We start from the raw sequence: 20019 nt of genomic DNA on the forward strand, positions 1-20019 counted from the left end.
GATCACAAGGAAATGGACTGCATGTGACTTAAATATGAGTGTCTGAGCAAAGGGTCTGAATACTTATGACCATGTGATATTTCACTTTTTCTTTTTTTAATAAATTTGCAAAAATTTCTACAGTTCTGTTTTTTTTTCAGTCAAGATGGGGTGCAGAGTGTTCTTTAATGAGAAAAAAATTAACTTTTTAGAATTTACCAAATGGCTGCAATGAAACATAGTGAAAAATTTAAAGGGGTCTAAATACTTTCCGTACCCACTGTATATGTGCACATCTCATTGCTATAGCAAATCAGTGGTAGTCATCAACAGTGATAAAGTAATAGATAAAAAGGAAGAAAATTGAATCCTTAGAGGAAAAGTAAGATGATTTGTCTAAAAAATGCCAGTGTAAGGAGGCTTATAAGCTCCACGGGGAGCCATTGCATGTTTTATAAGCCTCCTTACTCTGGCATTTCACTCTCCTCACTGGGATCTAAGGGGTAAAGTTTTTCCTTGTGAAGTCTCTCATACAGCCAAATCAGATCTCATGCTTTGCACTGCCGAGGGGCAACACCCCGAAACACCATGGCTGCAAACTGAGATTCTAGTTTTGCATTTATCCTAAATCATGTGGCAAGGCTTGTTAAAAGGTTGATATTGACTTTTAGGATTGCTACTTCCAATAGGTGGCACTGGAAGAGGCAGTTTGCAAGTTTTGGGTGGAATTTCTCTTCAATAAAAATACTTTTTGATTACACCAGTGATTTTTTTTCCTTTCTCTACAGACTGGACCAGTCATTGGGGAAGCCCTCACTGTTTCTCTCTGGATCAGGTAACTGATTTCCCTATGTAACATAGATTCCACTTCCTACCATGATGAAATGTAATAAATGCTATGTTTTAGAGAAATTAACAATAGTAATGGTAATAATCTGACACCATATGATGGCAAATCCAAGCAATACGCCGTCATTTGTAACAATGGGAAAGCCTTTTTTAAGAGGTTGCCCAGAATAAGGATGCCATATTTCATCGCTTTGTGGAAAAATAGGTAAATCGTTTCTCATGTTATATTCTCTGAACTGTAAATCGTAAACAGTTTCACAAATTTGGTTGAATGTCAGTGGAACCAAAAAATGCTAATTTCTATTAGTAAATTAAAAAATGACCTTTTTTTTACTTTTATTTATTTCCAGATAAAGTGAAAGATCGAGGCACTAATACAATTGGGTCAAGATTGAACCGTGTCGAGGACAAGGCAAGAAAATAAGATAAAACCATATATATTTATATTATGCACAGCTACTACTTACACATACACACATGGAGTACAGGATATACAGACAATTACCAAATACTTAATACAGAAAATATTTCTTACTCTCTGAAAAAGTATAAAATACATAATGGTGCATCTACACACCAATTCTACAGTGCTGCTCATACACTGCAAACAGTCTAAATACCTGCGTGTGCAAGTCACACAAAAGGGTCAGGCATTAAGGGTCAGGCAGTTTGAATTTTGCCTCCTCTGACCTCATCTGTCAGGGAAGAGTCTGGATGTCCCCTTTAGACTATTAGCTTAGTCTAATGTGTATGGAGGCTTAAAGGGGTTTTCCATTACTCAGACAACTCCTTCTCAATCCATATGTGTGTCCCCCAGTAAAATAATAACACCTATACTCACCTCCAGTGCCGGCACTATTCCAGCGGTGTCGGCACTGGTTCTCCTGGGGATCGTGTGACATTATGTCACATGATTCCTAGGGCCAATCAGCGCTGACTTTACTCTCCCCACCTTTGGCCAACTCACATACATCCAGAGGAAGTGAGAGCTGTTGCTGCTCTTACTTCCTCTGGATGTACAGGTATGTGATATAACTGGAGGCAGGGAGAGTGAAGCCAGCGCTGAATGGCTGCAGGGATCTCGTGACATAACAATGTCGCATGATCCCAAGGAGAGCCAATGCCGACACGGCTAAAATAGTTGTTATTATTTTACTAAGGGCAAACATATATTTATGGAGAAGGAGATGTCCGAGTAGTAGAAAACCCCTTTAAGTGTTGGCTACTACTTTCATGGATGTGGACACAAAGCTCTTTCTGAGTTCATTAAGTAGTTCAATCTGACAAAGGTTTTCAACAGAGTTGCTGCGAATCGATTCGCAGGACCCAGTCCATCAGCCACATCCATAATCTGTGACCGCTGCATCGGAGCCCTGAGACCCACCTCCTACATCCCGGCATCCACAGCTGTTCTACTGATTAGCCGGCCTGATGCAATGTCACATATGTATCATGCTGTAACTATAAAGATGCAGCTAATCAGAAGAGAAGCAGGGAATCTTGGAAGGTAGAAGGCAGGTCTTGAGGCTCCTGTCCAGCATCCAAAGATTACTGACGTGGCCGATAGACCGAGCGCTGTGAGATGTATCGCACCAACTCTACTTTATTTCTCCCCAATACTGTGCCTCTCTTGTCCATGGGGTGTGTCTGGTATTGCAACTCAGTGCCCCATTGATTTGGTTAGGGATAAGCTACAATATCAGGCAGCGCTCACGGGTAGTGTGAAATGTGTATGGAGTGTGGTCTGTATCTATGCTATTCTCTTTAATTTTTTTTTTTTATATTTGTAGGTAACGCAAATGGATCATAAACTCAATCTCATAACTGATATGATTCACCACCTGATAGCAAACCAACAAAGCGGTCAGTCTACAAACAGAACACCGCACCGGAGCAACTCTCTGAACGACGGGAGCAACCTCTCCAGTACTCTGCCTACCTACGAACAGTTAACAGTGCCAAGACGAAACCAAGATAATGCATCTTGATGAACAAACACAAACTAGTTCTTCTACTGTCCTCAATGCAGATATTCATTATTTTAATGAATGCATTTATAAGCAGAAAGTAAAATGAATGATGAAATTAGACTGAGTATCGAGTAAGTGTGTAACACTGTAAAGGACGTCTTGTCTATTCTCTGTAGATCCTATCAGGGTTCATTGAAGGTTTCTTAGAGGAAGGGACATGGAACATATGTGTATTGCTCCATGTAGAAACATGCAAGAAAGCGTCTGATACATTGATGAATCCTTTCTCAGGAAGATTGTAGTTCATCGGCCTGTGGGATCGTAGATCGCTACGGGTCGTGCTGTAAAACTGGCAATACAACTGAACAATTACCCTGATTTTTTTTTTTATTGTATTAAAATACACTTTTTACATTGATTTTCAATTTTTGGAGGGCCTAAAATGAAAATTCTTTTGAGAAAAATAGAAATAAATATTGTACTGTAGAAAATTACACTTCTTTTTTTTTTACAATGTATTTTTGGTAAAAATGGTATTATAGAGTTAATTTTTCTTTATGATTTCTGATCACAATTTTTTATGGAATAATTTTTGACATCTGATCAAATGTATTGTATTCTCTCAAAAAATGTTGATATTTGCACATTGATTGGTTTAAAGCTTTTGTTCTTGTACAGCTGACGACCCAAAATTGGTAATTTTCTGAAAAAAAAATGGCCACTATGCATTATATATGGTGGAACTAAAAATCTGTCATCTGGATAAGGGGGTGGTCTTCACAAAGAGAGGCGGTCTTTTGGAGAGATTTCACTTTATAAGAAGCACATAGCATGGAATACCGGTGTGAATCCTTTTGGCTCCTTATGTTGTACCAATCCCGAATGATCCACTATAGTCTATCATTCTATAGTTCTTCTTTTACAATTTCTGCTGGTCGATATATGGACATATTAGCTCTATGCTGACAGGCACTCCCTTAGTATAGCTCATGTAATGCACGGCACCACAATTTTGTAGGTTCTGACTACTGTGTAAAAAAAAAAACAACCACCCAGAGACAGGCCATAATCTTAGTCAGGGTGTGAATACGCTGTAGGTATATCTACACTTTTTTTGTGGAAATTTTGGTAATTTTATTTACCTTTTTGCATTTACCCGAATGAGGCTTGTGAGAAATCCTTAAATATGCTGCAGATTTCTCCTGTATGATGCTGACCAATCATAAGCCAGCAGCAACACTCATAGAAAAGAAGAACACGCCCCCACCATAGCTCAAAGCAGGTTTCTTAGGGTATAAAGCTACGTTCTCACGATCAGTTTTTAGTGCGTTTTTACGCTGCATATTTTAGAAATAATTATAGTAACCTATCTTAATGGGTGCAGAAATTCTGCAACATCAAAAACTCACCAAAAGCTCATCGTGGGAACCTAGCCTAAGATGTATAATGATAGAGAGTCCTGATCTCCTGGTCTAACCTTCTGCATGATTAGAAAGCAGAGATAACAGCTCTTAGACAAGGAAGGAGCCAAACAGCTTAGTTTCGTCTCATTAAAAACCCTTTTATTGACTCTCCTGATTATGGAGTGTGTCAGTATCACACTTATTTCTTCTGTGCTCAAACAACTTGTATTCTCTCTGCAGTGAGATCAGGTTGTTATTACACCTCACACAGGAGCAGTGTGTTCTGGGTTACTTCTATGGTGAAATGTAATGACAGTCTGCTCTAATCTCACTGAAGAACGAGTGCAAGTTGATCACAACGGATATAAGTGTGATACTGACACACTGCTCTCATTTCTGGACAGGCAGTATGGGAGAGGTGCAGTACAGCAGAGGTGAGAGTGCCATAAGAGGAGAAGAGCTGTTAGAAGGGTTTGTAATGTTGCACAACTAAACTCTCTTGTGCTGCCCCTACACCCACAGGAACCTTATCTGAAAGGTATTAGTCAATTGTGTGCTATAATCATGCAGGAGGTTAGCCCAGGAGATCAGGTCTGTATCCTTACATCTCAGACACTGAGAAATCTGCTCTAAGCTATGGTGGGGATGTGATCATCTTTCTTTTCAGTGTTGTCTGCTTATAATTGGTCAGCATCATGCAAGGAGAAGAATTTCGTACCCCAGTGAAAACTGTGATAACACCTACTTGGACTTAATTTTTTTTAACTCATTAGGTGCCAAATACTTTCATTGCTAATATCTCCGCAAATGAAAGATGAAATAGAAACAAAAAAACATGAAAAATTTGGTGAAAGGTCCCTTTATGAATGAGACAACCCCTTTTAAATGTAAGGAATACATTTTTGGTTGCAAAAGTGTGTGCAACAAAAATGCAACATGTGATTTGATCCAAAAATATACTACATTTCAGGATGAGAGAAGCAAGTATTTGCAAAAAATTAAAAGGGTTGTTCACTCTTATGATATTGGTCACTTATACTTAGGAGGGGCTACCAAGATCAGATTGGTGGGGTTCCGACACTCTGCAACACCATTGATTCAATTTCAGAGTTAGTAACTGCTGATTGGTGGTGTCAGGATTTGGACATCTATCTGATACTACTGACATCCATTAGGAGAAGTCATCAATATCAGGGGTGGCATACCCCTTTAAAACCATCTGTAGTTTTTATTTAGTTGTGAGATGGAAACTTGTGTTGGAAAGTGACTTTACACATTAAGGCTCCATTCACACATATGAGTGTCATGATCCGAGCACACAGTGATTCAAAGATTAATTGCTGGCCTCCTGACCTGAACTTAAGAGCTTAAGGCCACGTTCATATGTTCAGTAATTTAGTCAGTATTTTATATCCGTATTTGTAAGCCAAAACCAGGAGTGGAACAATCAGAGGAGACGTATAATAGAAACACGTCACCACTTCTGTATTTTTCACTTTCAAATACTGATGTAAAATACTGAATGTGTGAAGGTGGCCTAATAGAGAAGCTGTGCTGGGGAAGTGAAGAGCTTGGTGTTTATACCTTGAGAAAGTTGCTGTTGCAGAAACGTGTTGGTATTAATAAAAAACGTTTGGGAATCCCAAGGCTCTTCATTCCCACAGTGCAGCCCACCTAAACGTGCCAGCTTCCATTTCTGCCAATGTGGCCTAATAGACGTATATGAGGCTGTCAAAGTTCAGGACAGGAGACTCGCAAACAGCTTGTGCATCACGATCTGTGACACACAGATGTGTGAATACGCCATTAGTCTCATATAAGATTACCTGCATCAAGTTTCAAAGGAGCAATTGTAACCCTCTTTCAATTATTTAAAGGGATTTTCCCACAAAAAAAAATAATTTTAATCAATAGATCTTGGAATAATAATAAGTTCCACAATTGGATGTGTTTAAATAAAATGTTCCTGTGCTGAGATAATCTTAGAAATATGCCCCTGCTGTGTACTGTGTAATGTCTGACCATACAGGAACATGGTCTGAACATACCACATCTCCTGGACAGGGAGGATGCAAAAGAGTATACAGACATTACAGCAGGGGATCACAGCCGATTCTTTATGTGAGGTAAAACAAGTTTTTAAACAGGCAGGGAAATGTTTTACCTCACAGAATCAGCTGCCATCCTGTGGTGTCCTGTCTGTATACTCTTTTGCTTCCTCCCATGGCCAGCTGTGTTATGTGCAGACCATGTTCGCTCCAGTGGGAGTCTGTTTATGACACGACACAGTAAAAGTGCAGTCATCAGTAATGAGGTCAGGTACAAAGCTATTATAGTAAGGCCCAGTGTAGTGTGGAAGTCCAATGTGACACTGAAGATGTCCGCCTAGAGATAGATGCTAGTTATTGAGTTGCAGTTGTTGATCCATGTAACGCATAGGTTCACCTTTATACACCATTTCACACGTTTACAAAGATCATCAATCTTCAGAACGTCTTCAAATGTAGCATAAGTTTGTAAAAAATGATTCTGTACTTGTATCATAGCTCAAAGCTGCATTCACACTGAATTACTACTGAATGTAAAGGTGTGGGATGACACATGATTAGCTACAGCTTAGTTCTGCTGTACTGCTTTTTGTAGGGTCCTGTTCTGTGCTCCGGCCCTCCGTCTGTAGGTCCATTATGCATTCATTTGCTTTTCATGGCAAAAAAGGTGCAGCATGCAGCGCTATTCCTTACCATCCAAACAATGCAGACCTCGAAGACCACTCAGCGGCTTGCGTCAATGGGATCCAGGGGTGTCATATGGCAATGGATCCACAGGGATCCAGCATTGAATTTTTTTTCCACTAATAACTGACTTAATGATGCCCCTTCTAACACATCAGATGACTATATGATGCCAAGAATACAAATAAAGTAAAGAGCATAATTGCTGTCCAGACACTGAACAAGCAGGCTATGCAGTAAAATTAAGAATGATCAATGTAGATGTGGAAGAGAATAAGGTATAACTCAGGGCCAGTGCAAGACAAGTAATTCTATCTAGTAACAAAGTTGCTCAATTTATTATGTAGATTATAAATGGATGCAAATTTAAAATTGTTTTGCGGATGAATCGCTGCTCTGAGTGTTAGATTTTCAAAGTGGTAAAAGGGTTTATCTGCCAGTAATGATATTTACCTGGGGACATCCACCTATTGGAGACAGGCCATTAAAACTGGCCAAACTTTCTCCTTACTTTCTTGGCCACTGTGGGTCTTTTTGGACTGCAAATGGTTGATAAGTGTTGGTAAGAGTTTTCGAAGTATATATGTCATAAGTGTCTATGGTTGGAGAACCCCTTTAAAGAAAAACATTGGTCAACAATTTTAGGAATTGTAAGGAAGGTTAGAAGATGTTTGGCTACGGTCACAGTCTGGTGGTTTTCAAATTTTATATAATTTAGGCTTTGCATGTGTTAGTTCACTATATCGCACCTCTGATCGCTCTATTGGACCATGTAAAACATAAAAAACCTATTGACAGGAGAAAGGATCTGCAGGATCGGTGATGGTAGTTACTGGGAACCCCACCAATCACTAGAGTGGGGATCCCTATCCTCTCTTATGGAGGAAATAGTATGGAGCTGTTGCCAGGCATGCGCACTGCCACACTCCATTCAGTGTCTATGGGACAGATGGGGACAGCCGAGAACATCAGCAGCCGCGTATTATATATATATATGTGTATATATATATATATATATATATATATATATATATATATATATACACAGTACAGACCAAAAGTTTGGACACACCTTCTCATTTAAAGATTTTTCTGTATTTTCATGACTTTGAAAATTGTACATTCACACTGAAGGCATCAAAACTATGAATTAAGACATTCTCTTGATGAGCTTCAAGAGGTAGTCACTGGAAATGGTTTTCACTTCACAGGTGTTCCCTGTCAGGTTTAATAAGTGGGATTTCTTGCCTTATAAATGGAGTTGGGACCATCAGTTGTGCAGAAGTCAGGTGGATACACAGCTGATATTCCTACTGAATAGAATGTTAGAATTTGTATTATGGTAAGAAAAAAGCAGCTAATTAAGAAAAGCGAGTGGCCATCATTACTTTAAGAAATAAAGGTCAGTCAGTCCGAAAAATTGGGCAAACTTTGAAAGTGTCCCCAAGTGAAGTTGCAAAAACCATCAAGCGCTACAAAGAAACTGGCTCACATGAGGACCGCCCCAGGAAAGGAAGACCAAGAGTCACCTCTGCTTCTGAGGATAAGTTTATCCGAGTCACCAGCCTCAGAAATCGCAGGTTAACAGCAGCTCAGATTAGAGACCAGGTCAATGCCACACAGAGTTCTAGCAGCAGATACATCTCTACAACAACTGTTAAGAGGAGACTTTGTGCAGCAGGCCTTCATGGTAAAATAGCTGCTAGGAAACTACTGCTAAGGACAGGCAACAAGCAGAAGAGACTTGTTTGGGCTAAAGAACACAAGGAATGGACATTAGACCAGTGGAAATCTGTGCTTTGGTCTGATGAGTCCAAATTTGAGATCTTTGGTTCCAACCACCGTGTCTTTGTGCGACGCAGAAAAGGTGAACGGATGTACTCTACATGCCTGGTTCCCACAGTGAAGCATGGAGGAGGAGGTGTGATGGTGTGGGGGTGCTTTGCTGGTGACACTGTTGGGGATTTATTCAAAATTGAAGGCATACTGAACCAGCATGGCTACCACAGCATCTTGCAGCGGCAAGCTATTCCATCCGGTTTGCGTTCAGTTGGACCATCATTTATTTTTCAACAGGACAATGACCCCAAACACGCCTCCAGGCTGTGTAAGGGCTATGTGACCAAGTGGGAGAGTGATGGGGTGCTACGCCAGATGACCTGGCCTCCACAGTCACCAGACCTGAACCCAATTGAGATGGTTTGGGGTGAGCTGGACCGCAGAGTGAAGGCAAAAGGGCCAACAAGTGCTAAGCATCTTTGGGAACTCCTTCAAGATTGTTGGAAGACCATTTCCGGTGACTACCTCTTGAAGCTCATCAAGATAATGCCAAGAGCGTGCAAAGCAGTTATCAAAGCAAAAGGTGGCTACTTTGAAGAACCTGGAATATAAGACATATTTTCAGTTGTTTCACACTTTTTTATTAAGTATATAATTCCACATGTGTTAATTCATAGTTCTGATGCCTTCAGTGTGAATGTACAATTTTCATAGTCATGAAAATACAGAAAAATCTTTAAATGAGAAGGTGTGTCCAAACTTTTGGTCTGTACTCTATATATATATATATATATATATATATATATATATATATATATATATATATATATATTTTTTATTTAGAATAATTTATTTTTATTTCAGACATGTAGTTCATACACATTCTAAAATATGTAGATCTATATTCTTTCTATTTGAACAAAGGGAATGTTTGATGCCTAAAAGGAGTTTTCATAAGTGATCTCTTGACCAGCTCAGAGCTGTGCAGTCTCCCTACTTCCTGATTTCTGGCAGGACGGGCTCTTCTCCCTGAGTGATAGCTCTGATGAGCAGCAGAGCTGTAGTATTATTAGAACTATAAAGCTCAGCACAAGTTCTGCTGTAACACATTTAGCCATCAGTGGTTGGTTCTGGAATGTACTCTATCATTATCACTATTTTTACACATAGAGACAACAGGGTATTTGAGCAAGCACACAGCCACAGACAATGAGAGCCTAGATACTGGGTGCCAGGAATTTTGATTCTACAGGATGGATAAGAACATCTCGTCAAGAGCCAAAAGGGAGAAGGCAGGGAGCAGCTAACTGGCGTATAGAAATGAATGGGCTGGACAGAGATAACGGTATGTTAGGAGTTAACTTTTCTCCTGGAATGTGACTACTGCACACTCTCTACAAAGGTCTACTAGTGGCTGAACTCCATGGAAATGAGCTTTACACTATGTAAGATAAAAGCTCTCATTGCAGGCGAATGACAGCAGATAGAAAAAGCAAGTCAGTGGCAAACTTGCGTATTTTCATGCTGTTTAACTAATTAAAGCATCTTAGTAATTTGAGAATACCTGTTTATTGACGAAGGTGTTATGAGACTTAATGAGGTTGTCTGGTTTAGAAACTGACGCGCCCCCTGGGCCATGTTTGGGGAATACCCGGAGCCGGATCAGATAGGGGTAGTAGTCCTCGTGGCGGTGACCCGGTCCGTGCCCAGGGTGTCAAACTAAGTGGCGTTATTGATATGATGGTATTAGTGTCCGACTACGCCACCCGTTGAATGCGGCTATGAAGCCGCCGCTGCAGGGCAGTCCGCTGAGGCCGGTGGTACGGATGTGCAGCGTGGATGGTATAACCCCCAACGGGAGGGGTATGGCCTCAGGGCAGCTATGTTAGAGATAACAATGGGAGTGATGGTGCGGGTGTCCCAGTACTGATGGTGCAGGTGCGACGACGAAACACGGAGGCTTGAAGTGCAGTTTCAAAAGCTTTACTTACAGTTCTTTACCAGGTCGCCCGTGCACAGTAGGACCACCCGAGTCGTGCTGCGTCCACCAGGTCAGGGACTCGGCCAACTCCCAGGCAGTTCCAGAGCGTGGTCCTGAGCTCCCCTCTCTTCCTTCCTACTGGCCGTCCCCACCAGGGATCCACCTTTGTCCAGCTCCCTCGGGCCTTCTGGTGGTGAAACCTTTCCCGGCTTCCCTGACCCTATACGTGGTATGCCTTCCTGGTGGATATGGCGAGGGGTCGCGCCAAAACTTGTCCACGACCTCCGGTTCCTGGCTAAGGATAATTGGCCTCCACCAGTTTGGGATCCGGTACCCTGCTCTGCCAACCCTTCACCCGTTTCCGTTCTCTCGTGGGATCTCAGGGTTCCCTCTATGCTTTTGTCTCTGGGCCTTTCCTTGCGTCTCTCTTCTTCCTCCTTTTTCCTTCTCTCTCTCTCTCTCTGCTTCAGGCCTGGCTCTGGAGCTGGGCCCAGACGGAGCCACAGCTCCCTGTCAGCCCTCTCTGGCTGAGCTCCTCTCTGCACAGAGCAGACCAAAAAGACCCTGTCCTAAGATGGTGCCCACCTTATATACTCCCTCTGACACCCGAGCCCAGGTGACTAGCACCCAATGGGCTCCTACCTATGCCCAGAGTCCCTCCCCTATCTGCTCCTACACCACTAGGATGTTCCTCCCCCCTCCCCACTCCAGCCAGGGACAGAAGCTGTCGTACCTGCACATCTATCTGGTGGGAGTACCGTTGATCTGTCCCCCGTAAATGGGGTGAGTGTGGTGCATGCAGCTAACTGAGCTCAGTTCCACACTCCATCCTTACCCGGGAGTGGAATACCACACCTCTGGTCTGAGGTGCAATACCCCTGTAGCAGCCGAGTCCTCGGGGTGCTACAAAACCACTTGCACATACTTGGGGCACTATACAGGTTAATAGTGGAGATTCTCTGTTGTAAACCTGAACCCATTTTATGCAGACTAGAGAGCAGTTACATGGAGTAAGTCCCACTTTGAAGGTCCCAGTACTTCATTCATTACATAGTCAGCTTATTGATTTCACTGGATACTGTGCAGTACCTCCTGTTTCTTTTGGTGGCAGTGCAGGAGAATTAAATGCTTGTTGCCAGATTTTTCAACAAATGGCTTATCGCTGAGATTGCCAGCAACAGATCATCCTTTATTCAGCATATTGGGGCCCTTCTAACAAAAAGACATTAACTAATGCAGACATTCCCTTTAAGTACAGAGCATATGTCAGTATACTATCTGCAAAGTAAAAAATAAATAAATTCTTAAGTGTTTAAAAGGAACGTGTCATCTGTTGTTTAACCCCTATCTGCCCTACATGTATAGTGCATGTTGGGTGCGAGTGTGTGGAGTGGACTCTGCAACTCAACCCGCAATATACCTGCAGATTCCAGCTGTGTTATACTGCCGGTATTTGTCTGTAAAAGCCGCTATTAGAGCAGCTCTGGTTGCTGCTGTTAAACACTTAGATGCTGCAGTAAATCCCTGACCGTGGTAGTTAAGGTGCGATGTCCCAGAGGTTCACCATTTTGGATGCCCATGGGATGTTGCCTTCCACCCCCCTTCACTAAGTGAAAGTGCTGCTTATGGATTTCAGTGGCAACCATGAGCCTGCTGACCGCCCCCATGGCTGCCATGTTGGTACATGAAAAAGTGGGATTGAAACATCGTATATAACCCAAAAAATGTTATTAATGAAAACCTCAGCAAATAACAAGCCCTCATAAAGCTCTATCGACCGAATCTCTGAAATATTTTCACCATCAAAATAAAACTATACAAGTTTGATATCTGGTTTTTCAAGTTTGCTCGACGTGAAGAATCATGTTCACAGGTCATTTTCACTGCACAATGAAACCTTAGAAACAAAACCCAAATACGGCAGCAAAAACAATGAAAAATGCAATCCCATTTAACTTCGCTTGGAATTTTTGTTCCAGTTTTCCAGTATATTGTAGGGTAAAATGAATGGTGTCATTCAAAACTACTGCTCTCCTCTAAAAAATACCCCCAGCCTTCATACAGCTATGTCACACGAAAGGGGAGAAAGAAGGAGAGGAAAAAAGAAAAAGCGCAAAAACTAAAACTGTCCATGGTGAGAAGGGATTACATTAAATTTACTTTAAATGTCTTTTTTTTTAGATTTTCACTTTTTAACATCACGATAAAAAAAACAATCCTGAAGTCTTACAATTTTCACACTGGCCACTAGTCCTAAGAATAGACTCATTGTGAAGGAAGGGTGAGGAGGTGAGCTGTGACTATCATTTCTTGTGAATGGTGGCTACTTTATCTGCTATATATAGAGGTGTCATCTTTCATTGTCATTTTCACTGATGATAATAAAACTGCTGAAAAATCTTCTGTATACAACAGGAAATATGAAACTAATTTTGGCCAGGGTGATAATTGCAAGATCTGTGGGTGTGTTTTTTTAGTTTAGATGGTTACTATAGTGAAAAAAAGGAAAAAAAATAAATACGTTTTATGTAAAAACATAATTTAAACAATTGGTTATTTTTTGATAACACATTCTCTTTCACTGCTCTTCTCTAATAAGATGGCAATATTGCACCGCTGCAAAAATAGGAAGAAGTAGTTTGTCAATTTTAAAGCAGCTTCTTGGAAACTAATGACTTAGTCATTGATATAACATCCTGCCAAAATGACTGTTCACTGTCTGTTTCTGAGAAATTAATTCAAAGATCACAACCGATATGGCTGCACTTCCTATTGTCACTTTTGGAAAGACAGACAGTGGATGACGATTATTTCTATTATATATGATCTACGGTATATTCTGATTTGCTAAAAGTGAAATAAGTGACAAGTCTATTGGGAGTAGCAATGATAAAAGTCAATATCGACCCTTTAATGAGCCTTGTCACATGACTTGGGATAAAAGCCAAACCAGAATCTCAATTTGCAGCCACGGTGTTTCAGGGTGTTGCTCCTCGTCAGTACAAAGCATGAGATCGGATTTGACTGTATGAGAGGCTTCTCACTAGGATCTAAAGGGTAATTTTTCTCCGTGCGGAGAGTGACATGCCTGGCATGCCAGTGTATATATAGATACTTGACACTCAAATATTCATAATGCAATTCTCTATTTCATAAAGCAATCCCAAACTTCAATGTAACGTTTCAGCCCTATGCAAAAGGCCTTTCTCAAACACTAAGACATAAATGAAACACACAAAGAAATCAATATTACAAAATCAACACACCACAATAGAATTTTTTTTTAAAATTTTTTTATTAGAAGAAAAAAAACATCTCGTATCGTTTAAATCACTTGTCATGCATTTAAATATAAAGACATTATTATTAGTGTTGAACGAGCATGCTCGACACTGCTCGGTACTTGGCCGAGCATCTCGCTTCTCGGGATGTTCGGCGAGCACCGAGCATTTCCGGGTTACTCGGGCGGGAGCTCGGGTCTCCGCCCTGCATGTTTGGCGCTCTTTACAGAGCCAATGAACATGCAGGGATTGCCAGCCAGTCACTGTAATGCCGCAGCCATGTTGTTTGTGGGCATTACAGTGATTGGCTGGCCGCACAGCTTCACCTGGAGTATTTAAAACCGGACACTGCCATCTTGGACACAGCCGCCCGGGATCAGACAGTGTAGGGTCAGTGCTGCTGATTTAGGGAGAGATATATAGTGCGAAATAGTTAGTGTAGGGTCTCTAAAGCCTGCCAAATCAAACAGTCCTTCTCAGGACTAATATCCATCCGAGATATCAGGCAGGCAGGCGGTATAGGAGAAGCAGTGGTTATACCAACAAACAGTACATTACAGTCCTGTGTGCTGCTGCTCAAATTGCTAGACTTAGCTCCAGGTCTCAGTGGCCAGGAAAAATGCTCTAAATACTCTTTTTTTTTTTTTCCCTCAGTCAGACTGTACAAATACCCGTCTTATTAACCTTTTGGTATCCCCCCCCACCCCAAAAAAAAAATTGAGTGCGTCTGTGAGTGTTCAGACACAAATATATATATTTAAAAAAGTCTGGTATACGCGAGGAAATTAGAACTGTGGTTTTGCAGCTCCACGGTTCAAATCTCTGCATTATCCACCTTTTTGGCCTTTTTTACATAAAAAAAAACAGTTTGAGTGTCTCACTCATTGTTCACACACAAATATATCTGTTTAAAAGGTTCTGGTGTAGGCCAGAGAAATAGAACTGTGGTTTTCCTCTTCCACGGTTCTAATCTCCTTTTTATTACCCTTTTTCCATTGATAGTGCGAGTGTAAGCTATTTTGCTTCATTTACAATGGGCAAGGCGTGTGGCAAGGGATGTGGAACTGGATGTTCTGGTGATTGTGCGTGTAGAGGACGGGGCCGTGGCCAAGGTGAAAATGTGCCACAACCAACAGCCACATCTTCTTGCTGCCACTTCTTGACCAAATTACTAGGGAAGCACACAACACCAGTATTTTGAACTGATCAGTGTGAACAGGTTATTACTTGGATAGCAGATAATACTTCCAGTTACCTGGGCACCACCACCTCCGGTCTGTCTTCCACACAGTCAAGTTTTAGTAGAAGTGAGTCTCGACCGCATATTCCTCCTCACCCTGATGCTCCTTCCTCCCACCATGCCGAGTGTCATAGAATCATAGAATCATAGAATGGTAGAGTTGGAAGGGACCTCCTGGGTCATCTGGTCCAACCCCCTGCTCAAAGCAGGATTCACTAAATCATCTCAGACAGATGTCTGTCCAGCCTCTGTTTGAAGACGTCCATTGAAGGGGAACTCACCACCTCTCGTGGCAGCCTGTTCCACTCATTAATCACCCTAACTGTCAAAAAGTTTTTTCTAATATCTAATCTGTGTCTCCTCCCATTTAGTTTCATCCCATTGCTTCTAGTCTTTCCTTGTGCAAATGAGAATAAAGATGATCCTTCTACAATGTGACAGCCCTTGACATATTTGTAGACAGCTATTAAGTCTCCTCTCAGTCTTCTTTTTTGCAAGCTAAACATTCCCAAATCCTGCAACCGTTCCTCATAGGACATGGTTTGCAGACCAGTCACCATTCTGGTCGCTCTTCTCTGAACTTGCTCCAGTTTGTCTATGTCTTTTTTAAAATGTGGTGCCCAAAACTGTACACAGTATTCCAGATGAGGTCTGACCAAAGAGGAGTAAAGACCAATAATGACTTCACGTGATCTAGACTGTATGCTTCTGTTAATACATCCCAGAATTGTATTTGCCTTTTTTGCTGCTGCATCACACTGTTGACTCATGTTCAGTCTATGATCTATTAGTATACCTAAGTCTTTTTCACATGTACTGTTGTTTAGCTCTATTCCTCCCATTCTGTATATGCTTTTTTCATTTTTATTGCCCAGATGTAGTACTTTGCATTTTTCCCTGTTAAAAACCATTCTGTTGGTTGCTGCCCACTGCTCCAGTTTATTTAGGTCTTTTTGAATCCTCTCTCTCTCTTCTCTAGTATTAGCTATCCCTCCTAGCTTTGTGTCATCAGCAAATTTAATCAGTTTACCCTCAATTCCTTCATCTAAATCATTGATAAAGATGTTGAACAATACAGGTCCCAGGACGGAGCCCTGTGGTACCCCACTTGAGACATTCATCCAGCTGGATGTGAAGCCATTTACAATCACCCTTTGAGTCCGATCACTAAGCCAGTTATGAATCCACCTAACAGTTGCCTGGTCCATTGCATACTTGGTCATTTTTTCAATAAGGATGGTGTGAGATACTTTGTCAAATGCTTTGCTGAAGTCAAGATATACTATATCTACAGCATTTCCCTGATCCACCCAGTCAGTGATTCTGTCATAGAAGGAAATTAAGTTAGTCTGACATGACTTGTTAGTTATAAACCCATGCTGACTCTGGTTAATCACTTCATTCTTATCCAGGTACTTACATACATGTTGTTTAATAATTTGTTCAAAGATCTTTCCTGGTATAGAAGTCAGACTCACCGGCCTATAGTTCCCTGGGTCCACCTTCTTCCCCTTTTTGAAGATAGGAACAACATTTGCTCTTCTCCAGTCTTCTGGGACTTCTCCTGTTCTCCAAGAATTTTCAAAGATTATGGAGAGTGGTTCTAAAATTTCTTCTACGATCTCCTTCAGTACTCTGGGGTGTAATTCATCTGGACCTGGAGACTTGAACTCATTTATGTTAGCTAAATATTCCCTCACAATCTTTCTGTTTACAGATAACTTGAATTCTTCTATTCCTTTAAAAGGACAGTGAAGATCAGTTGATGTTACATTTTCTTTCTGAGAGAAAACAGATGCAAAATAGGAATTAAAAAGTTTGGCCTTCTCAACATCCTCTCTTACCATTTCTCCATTTTCATCCTGTAAAAATCCTATAGCATCTTTGACTTTTCTTTTACTTTTGACATACCCCCAAAATCCTTTTTTATTGCTTTTGACATCTCTTGCAAGCCTTAATTCATTGTCAGCTTTAGCTAACCTGATACATGCCCTGCAGGATCTGCAGACTGCATTATAATCTTCTTTAGATATGCCTCCCTCTTTCCATTTAATAAACATTTCTTTCTTTCTTTTTAGCATGTGTTTAAGTTCTGTGTTCATCCATCCTGGTTTCCTTAAATGCTTCCCATTCTTCCTAGTTTTCGGGATTGTTAACGATTGTGCTTTGAGAATCTCATTTTTAAAAATTTCCCATCCTTCCTGGACATTTTTGTCCTTAAGGACATCCTGTGTCATGAGACAGCAACTGATCCCACAGTTGGACACTCTGAAGAGCTGTTCACTGGTCCATTTCCATGTTTGTGCCCCTCACCTGCTCCGCTTGAAGTGGTGGAAGAGGAGATCCCATGTAACGATGTCCAAATATTTGAACAGCCACGGCCACAGGAAGGTGACGCTGGAATTTGTCACAAGAGGTGGACGATGACGAGACTCAATTGCCACGAAGTGAGGAGGAGGATCGTGGTGCGGAAGTGGAAGAGGAGGAGGTGGTGGATGATTTAGTAACTGACCCAGCGTGGCAGGAGGACACGCAGAGCGAGGCCAGCAGCACACAGGGGGAGGAAGGCAGAGTACCCCAACAGGCAGGAAGAAGCAGTGTGGTGGCCGCATACAGAAGGCGGGCAAACGTAACACCAACATGAGGGACAGTACAACCGGTAGGTCTTCCAGAGTCTGGAAGTTTTTTAAAGACTCTGCTGATAACCCCAAAAAGGTCATTAGCACCAACTGCCATGCCAGTGTAGCACCCTGAGGACTCGGCTGCTACAGGGGTATTACACCTCAAGCCAGAGGTGTGGTATTCCACTCCCGGGTAAGGATGGAGTGTGGGACTGAGCTCAGTTAGCTGCATGCACTACATACATCCCATTTCCGGGGGACAGATCGACGGTACTCCCACCAGTTTATGTGCAGGTACGATAGTGTCTGTCCCTGGCTGGAGTGGGAGGGGGGTGGAACATCCCAGTAGTGTAGGGGCAGATAGGGGGAGCAGTCTGGGTAAGGCTAGGAGCTCATTGGGTTCTGGTCACCTGAGCTCACACATAGAGGGAGTATATAAGGTGGGCACCATCTTAGATCAGGGTCTTTTGTAGAGTGAGTCAGCCTTTGTAGAGTCAGAGGAGCAGAGCAGAGAAGCTCAGCCAGAAGGGCTGACAGGGAGTTGTGGTTCCGGCTGGGCCCAGCTCCAAGGCCAAGTCTGAGAGAGAGAGAGGAGTCAGAAGGACCCAGAGAGAAGAAGAAGGAACCCCAAGACCCCAGAATACAAACAGCAGGGTGAAGGGTTGGCACCCAGGGTACCGGATCCCAAGTTGGTGGAGGCCACTAATCCTCAGCCAGAGACCGGAGGTCGTGGGCAGGATCTGCCACGACCCTCACTAAATCCACTAGGAAGGCATACCAAGTATAGGGTCAGGGAACCCAGAAGAGGTGTACCCACCAAGAGACCCGAGGGAGCCGGACATAGGTGGATCCCTGGTGAGAACGGCCAGAAGAGAGGGGAAGTCAGACAGGAGCTCAGGACCACGCTCCAGAATTACTTGGGGGTTGGCCGAGTCTAGGACCTGGTGGACGCAGCACGGCTCGGGTGGTCGCTTCAGGCCAGAGTGACCATAAGAACACCCGTAAGTAAAAACCCCTGAACTGCACAGCCCGACTCTGAGTCTTCTTGCTTAGCTCTCCTGCACCTGCACAACCACCATCCTCTACATCTGACCCCCTGAGGCTATACCCCTCCCGTTGGGGGTTATACTACCACAGCTGCACACATACCAACAGCCTCAGCGGACCCTTCTGCAGCGGCGGCCTTTTGTCCGCAAATCAACGGGTGGCGTAGTCGACACTAAGGACCTTTAACAACATCTGTAAAGACTGCCACACACTGAGTTTGACACCCTGGGCACGGACCGGGTCGCCGCCACTCGGAGACTACAACCCCCATCTGATCCGGTTCCGGGTATCCCCAAACAGCACTGGCCCAGGGGGCGCGTCAACTTTGGCGTAGTCGGCAGGATTTCGTGCCCGCAACCACCGGGTACTGCGTGCCTGAAGAGAAGTTCAAATTTACCTTAAGAAGAATTCTCCCGCCGGTTCCAGAGGGTCCCCGCCATGGGACGCCATCACAGATCGTTTCCCGCCGGTTGCCCGCCATCTGCAGCTTTTTCCCGCCATCCACGGAGTTTCCCGCCACTGGGAGACGATTCCCGCCATTTCCAGAAGATTTCCCGCCTTGGAAGAGCGGACGCCATTATGGGCGTGCCAGAGGGTGGCAAGAGGTCACCTCCCATCGTGGGCCAGGTCAAGGAATGGCGCCAAAAGCGGAAACCGCCCCCACCAACAGAGACTGTGATGCTGGAAATGTCCATCAGCGTGAGAGAACTGCCCCTGGAACTGACAATCACAAAGTTGCCCCGGGACCACCCCCAATGTGGGCGGAGACAGAACAAGAGAGCGAAGATGGGTGCAGCCTGGAGGAGTCTGGAGAGAGCGCACCCGGAGACAAGAAGTCTGGAGAGGACTCCGGAGAAGTCGTACCCGGAGATGGAAGGAGAGTCAGGCAGCACCGACCCTGTGGTCAGGAGCCTGCTGCAAGCAACAACCCCACTAGGCTTAGTGGAGATCCTGGCACAGCTCCCCCGAGACCGGGAGTGTGCACAGACCGCGCTGGAGCGCCTCGCATGGAGGATGGCCCAGGTGCAGCGAGAGACGCTGACGGAGTGGAGCCGAGAGATGGCCCTGCAGGCAAGAACCCGCCAGCGAAGCACGCCACCCGAGACGAGGAGACAGACCGCCTCTGAGGATGGTGCA

The 20019-nt window shown here is 43.2% G+C and overlaps 1 protein-coding gene across 2 annotated transcripts in view; it reads left to right on the forward strand.

The window, feature by feature from the left end:
- Positions 1-2916, forward strand: part of KCNQ1 (potassium voltage-gated channel subfamily Q member 1) — a 198057-nt gene extending 195141 nt beyond the window's left edge. For both annotated transcript variants that reach the window (XM_073658048.1, XM_073658047.1), the window contains 3 exons: positions 768-814; positions 1179-1240; positions 2619-2916. In XM_073658048.1, the coding sequence (XP_073514149.1) occupies positions 768-814; positions 1179-1240; positions 2619-2816 (307 nt within the window). In that variant the 3' untranslated portion in view covers positions 2817-2916. The remainder of the gene's footprint in view (positions 1-767; positions 815-1178; positions 1241-2618) is intronic.
- Positions 2917-20019: the final 17103 nt, after the last annotated feature.

This window comes from Phyllobates terribilis, unplaced genomic scaffold, assembly GCF_046119375.1.
Source record: "Phyllobates terribilis strain yellow unplaced genomic scaffold, ASM4611937v1 Scaffold_13__5_contigs__length_258822181, whole genome shotgun sequence".
Taxonomy (NCBI): domain Eukaryota; kingdom Metazoa; phylum Chordata; class Amphibia; order Anura; family Dendrobatidae; genus Phyllobates; species Phyllobates terribilis.